The sequence below is a fragment of the Nannospalax galili genome, unplaced genomic scaffold (genome assembly GCF_000622305.1).
Source record: "Nannospalax galili isolate Female #2095 unplaced genomic scaffold, S.galili_v1.0 scaffold293, whole genome shotgun sequence".
Taxonomy (NCBI): Eukaryota; Metazoa; Chordata; class Mammalia; order Rodentia; family Spalacidae; genus Nannospalax; species Nannospalax galili.
In genome coordinates this window covers 5,073,885-5,079,724 of record NW_008337147.1, presented here as the reverse complement: position 1 = coordinate 5,079,724, position 5,840 = coordinate 5,073,885, and the positions used below count along the sequence as shown (strand labels likewise).

General features: G+C 47.0%; 1 protein-coding gene across 2 annotated transcripts in view; it reads right to left on the bottom strand.

Annotated features, from left to right (window-relative positions):
• Cadm2 (cell adhesion molecule 2) overlaps positions 1-4,749 on the bottom strand; it is a 1,155,779-nt gene extending 1,151,030 nt beyond the window's left edge. The window contains exon 1 of one of the 2 annotated variants that reach the window (XM_008832226.2): positions 4,043-4,749. In XM_008832226.2, coding sequence (XP_008830448.1) covers positions 4,043-4,103 — 61 coding nt within the window. In that variant the 5' untranslated portion in view covers positions 4,104-4,749. The remainder of the gene's footprint in view (positions 1-4,042) is intronic. The other variant, XM_008832227.1, reaches the window with a different exon arrangement.
• Between the last annotated feature and the right edge of the window lie 1,091 nt (positions 4,750-5,840).

Sequence of the window (5,840 nt, the reverse complement as noted above, 5' to 3'; positions counted from 1 at the left end):
CAAAAGAAAATTTAGAAAAGACATGTCGAAAACTAAAACAGGCCCCCAGTATTTTTTTTGCATGTTTTTCTATAAGTGTACCTGAAAAAAAAAAAAAAGAGGGAAAAAAAAAAGGGAAAGGAATAAGGTTCTCAAGCAAATCAGGTATCCCTATGCATATCTGTTTTCTGTTATTTTTTCCTTTTCTTTCTTTTTCTTCCCTTCTAGGCAGTACAGGACTCTCTCCATCTCTGCAGTGCCCCCTCAGGCATGGACATGGATGTGGCTTTAGCACAGGTAAGTAACTGAACTGGATCTCCTCTATGGCCAAGTGAGGTCTTAGTTACAGGTGGCCAGCTTTTGCACTTCTCATTCTAAAAAAACAATACATTTCCCTTCCTCTAGATTTTTTTTTCTTTCTATGATACAGGGCAATGAAAAGAGAAATCTGTTACCTTAATATTGAACTAAATTTTGTTTACTGACCAGTGTATGTTGCCAGTTATATTTTGGTTAAGAACAAACATTGATTAGGAACATATCTATGTTCTATTTGTACAGTAAAGACTCACTGGGTACAAACTGGTGCTGTTGTGAGACCTAAGAAAGCCTTTTCCATTTTAATTTTAACACTGACTTGGGTGATCATTGGCTGATTCTGCATATATTAACAAACAAAAACACTGATTTTGCTTTCCAGAAAATGAAAAAGAAATTGTTGGCAGTGTAAAAAACACATTGAGTAAAATGACAGAAACACATAGAAGACATGTTCAGAGGCGTCTTTTCTTCTGTAATGCATACTGCAAAAAACAAAAAACAAAAAAAAAAACAAAAAACAGGAACACAAGAATAAGGGATATACAAATTGATAAGTATTAAGTGATAGAATACATCACAGCATTACTAAATCTGGGAAGTAGGAAGCTACTGACTGACTGTAGTATTTGCCTAGTCATAACTACTAGTAGGCAGAGCAGACTCCCCCTAGCTCAGCAGCTCAATAGATGCCCAACCACCCTTTCTTTCCTGCACATAGAAAAACCTGGGAAGTGTTTAATCTGTGTACAGGAAATAAATCTTTCGTTTTCCAACCTAACAAAAATTTAATCAAACAGTAGGGTGGTAGAAGAAACATAAATCAGAACCTCAATGAATGTTTACAGCCAAGGGAAAGAAAAGCCAGGCATGAATGAACAATTTGTTTAAGAAAGAACTGACAACATCAACAAAGTATGACATGTCTGTAGGAGCAGTGTTTTATAAATGTGAGGCAGCCATAAACATGAGAAGACAATCTAAGGGTTCTTATACCCTCTCCCACTTCTTTCTTTAAATCCTCTTTAATATGGACTTCCCTAAGAGGTCTGTGTGTACAGGTATCTTGGGACTGGTGCTCTTTCCCTGACTGCTGTAGAAGATGCTTATTTATCTATTATTTATTTATTTACTTGGACCTGATGCTGGTGCTGCTGCTGGCTGCAGTAGTGCATTTTCCCTGCCATATTCACACCCCTTCCCGGCCCCACCTCCCCCAGTCTGCTGTGAAAAGCAGCACTGTCTTAATCATTGGTTTACATACTCAATAAAAGAGCCTCATGCCCTGAATGCCCGTGATGGAATCTCTCCTTTCTGGTTTGGAAAGGAGTAAATCCTCCTCCAATTGAGAGAGAGAGAGAGAGAGAGAGAGAGAGAGAGAGAGAGAGAGAGAGAACAGTTATTTTGCAGTGCACTGAATAGACAATTCACAGGAAAATGTTGAAGGAAGCAGGAAAGCGACCCCCAAGTGCAGTACATGGTTCACATACTTTATAATAAATCTTCTCCTCGAACCAGGAACTAGCTTAGCCTTGTGTGCACTGACCGGCCAGGGCCAGTACACATATTGGTAGGGAAAACACATCCAGCGGTGTCGAATTTCCATCACAATCACCAAATTAACTGATTTCCCTCACATCACACACTCTTCCTAACCAGAGCTTACTGTCGCAGGCAGCAGGCGGCCGCACGCACGCACAGACACAGAGACACACGTAGACACAGATATACACACACACACACACACAGAGAGAGAGAGAGAGAGAGAGAGAGAGAGAGAGAGAGAGAGAGAGAGAGAAGAGCTGAAAAATGCAAGTTACTGAGAGGTGAACTAGGGTCTCCAAGAGGATGTTTTCAGCAGATTAGAAACACAAGTGATGTGTCAGCCACCCTGTTCCTAGTGCGATGGTGGGGGTGTGAGCACTGGGAAATGGGACTAGGCAATGTGAGCAAGGAGAATGCACTGTCTGCCTTCTCAGAGACTCTGACACATGACATCTGAAATTTATATCCCATGAAAAATACACAAAATGACCACGATATAGTCTAGGAAATATAGCAACCAGGATTAGTTAATTAATTCAGAAATATTTTGCTACCTCTTGTTTCACATTCATAAATATTTACAAATACATTAGGGTCCCCAGTCTGTATATCCCGGAAGACGGCAGGAAAGAGAATGCATTCCAAGAACTTACTGAAAGATGGTTCATTGACCTCATTTAAATCCTACAAAGACCAACTGGGTTTTGCACACCAGTTGGTCTACATGTGTCTTACTTTCACAACCCTTTTACCCAAGGACAATTGAATTTGATCAACTCATCTTTCCCACAAATATCCAAATGGTGACAGAGGTTTAGAGGTGGGCAAAAATTTATCAGTAAAAGAAGAGTCATCAAGATTAAAAAAAAAAAAAAAATCTATCGCGCATCCTTTCACATCCTATCCTTCCTGTATCACACACTGGAGCCACAGCCACATCCCTATATTACTCTTCAAAGCAACAATCTTGTGCCTTTCAGCCCCTACACCCAGCCTTAGCAAGTAGCCTCTGCCGAGTCCACCACCCAGAAGTGTCCTCTCCCATGCACTCCAACTCCATACATTGCCATTTATCTCATAATCAGCATCGTCTTCCCTTCCCATGCATCCCATCCGTCCATCCTCCAAAAGAGGTCTGGGGCAAAGTGAACACTGGTTCCCTAGCCACCTTGTATCCAAACCAGTGATTTGCATAATAACTGTTTTGTGCGGTTTCCCTCTCCTGCAGTTGCAGGGTTCTTACATTTCACGTGAAAGGATAATATTAATTACGGAAAGAAGCGGCGGGCAGATGATGGAAAGGTAGAGAATCTGAGCGAAAATCTGAAGCAGAGAAGTAACTGCATGCATTTCATTGCTTTAAAAAAAATGCAAACTGCACGTTCTGGATAATAAAAAGTCGAAACATTGATAAAGTGGGTTTAGGTCTTTTAAATTTTCCGCTCTATTCCTCCTTTAATTTCTTAATCTCTCTCTGTTCTCTCTCTCTCTCTCTCTCTCTCTCTCTCTCTCTCTCTCTCTCTCTCTCTCTCTTCCCCACCCCCTTCTCTCCTCTCTCTAGCCCAGACAGAGTATCCCTTCTCTTCCTAGGTGAATGACATGTCTCACAACAACCCCCCTCAACCCCCAGGATGCTATTGCGATGCACACGGTGCCGCTGCTGCTGTTCTTGCTGTCTCGGTAGCTCGCTCCCAAACCCTCGTACACTTTTTTTTTCCCCAAGACATACGGATATGATCATGATGGGAAAGGGGGGGAAAGGAAAGGCGACCCTAAAAGGGGAGGAGGTTAAAAAGATGACAAGAGCTGGAGAGGGTAGGTCAAGACCATGATGTGGGAGGTGGCTGGTGGGGGTGGGTGGGAGAATGGAATGTTGAGACAGGCACAAGTTGCCAGCCACCGGGCGTGGGAGGGGGATGCTGGCTGGGATAGAGTAGGCTGAAGGCAGCTCAGGTGAATGAAAAGGCAAAAGGTGCCGCGTAAGGGGCTGCCTGCTGGGAGAGCTGGGCTGAGCCAGCGCTAGAGATTCTAAGGGCTGGTGCAAACTGCCACTGCCCCCTGCCGCACCGGGCGGAGGGGGAGGGAGTGGAAACCGCCGGGGACTCGCTGATTGCTAGGGGAGAGTGGAAATACGGGGTGGAATGGGGAGGATGGGGAATGGGCGTGAAGTTGAAGCTCCCCGCGGCGGGGCGGGGATTACCTTGTAGCAGGAGCCCGCAGACGCTGTAGAAGCGGAGAACGGCGCTGCGTTTCCAAATCATGGTCCCTTCTCTAGGGGTCTGGGGAAGGATCGAGGGGACAAGGAGACGCTGGTGAGAGGGTCACACAAGTGTACGGGGTCCGCTGGTGTCTTCCTCCCTGTTCCCGCCGGACCCACTATCCCCGCCGCTGAGGTTTTAGAACCCGAGCGGACCCGGTTCGGTGACAGCAGAAGCGGCTGTGGCAGAGCACCAGCAGAATGGGGTTTCGGTGGGCGAAATAGTTTCTTCTTCTCCTCCAGCTGGTGGTGGTGCAGCCGCGACACTCGATCTGTGGGCACGCGTTTGGAGCCTGCCTTCCTTTAGGAGCTCGCGGCAAGTCCCAGAGCCAGCTCCAAGGCTGCCCCGGCAGGTGATGCAGGGATGCCGGGGTGCTGGGGAAGGTGCCCGCGAGGGCTGCAAGGAGTGGGTAGGTCACTGAGGGTAGGAATGGGGCAGCAAGCAAGCAGTACCGCCGCTCGTGCTCTGGATTTCTCCTAGTCCTAGAAGAAGAGGCGGCAGCGGTGGCAGCAGCGCTCAGTGGCGGCAGCGCCGGCGGCGGCTCCTGGATGCTCTGGCTGCAGCAGCAGTGGCGGCGGCGGCGGCGGCGGCGGCGGCGGCGGCGGCGGCAGCAGCAGCGGCAGCTCTAGCGAGCACCAGACACAAGGGCAAGCGCAGCGCGGCGGAGGCCCCGCCCCTACCCAGGCCAGGGATAGACACCGCCCCTCGGCCAATGGAAACACATCCACCCACTCGCCCGGGCCAATGGCATCGAAGGATGGGTGGAGACAAACGCCGGGAAAAACAAACAGGCTTCTCAAGGACCCTTCGGGCAGGAAACACCAAAACCCCCTTTCACGCACTTGGAGCTGGTCTCACCTCCTTAGAGATGTTCGCGTGCTTACTTGCAGGGAGTCAGCCAGGTTCAGGAACGAATGCAGCTCCCAGGAGAAGGGTACAGCCAATCGCTACCGCGAGGGGGCGGGGTTAGCCGTGTCCACAGCAGGTTCTGGAATCTGTTGCCTGGGCTTGGTCTTGGGTGCGAAGTTCCTGTGCGCATTTGGACTTCTAGAGCAGATGGTGGCTGCACCTGCCCACTCACCAGCTGCAGTAGCAATCTTTGACGCTCCCAGCAGCAAAAGGGAAAGATTGCAGAGGGCGTAGGAGATGCTAAGTATAGGGAGCTGAACACCTACCTGCCTACAAGAACTTGGGTGGCAAAGAGAGGAATGTGAAGAAATCTTTTTGTTGTTTTCTTCTGAATTTTTGTTTAGTTCACGTCTAATTCTCAGCATAGTCCCAAGAGTGACTGTGTGGGTAGTGGGATCAGACGGACTCGAGTTCAAATCCTTAGCTGTCACTTCTGGTTTGTAATGCTGGATGATTTACTTGAATCTTGAAATTTGAAGGCGTCTCAGTTGCAAAACGGGAATAGTAGTAATGCGTAATATACCAATGCAAAGATCAAATAGGAAGACAAACTTGAGTAGGGGCCCACAAGATGTGAAAGTACTTTGTAAATGGTAGTTTACCTGTGAAGACTATTTCTAAATGAGAATGATAGAAATCTTAGCAAGCTTCTTCAAAAGTTTTAAGTATAGCTTCAAGAAGAAGAGGACATGCATTTCATTTATGTATGTGACCAAAAGTCTTCAGAGAGTCTGGTAGACCTAAAAGGAATCAGCACTACAAATCAGCACCCTGAAATGTGGCCTTTAGGAGAGAAACTATAAATGAACAAGACATAAATTAAACAGAAAT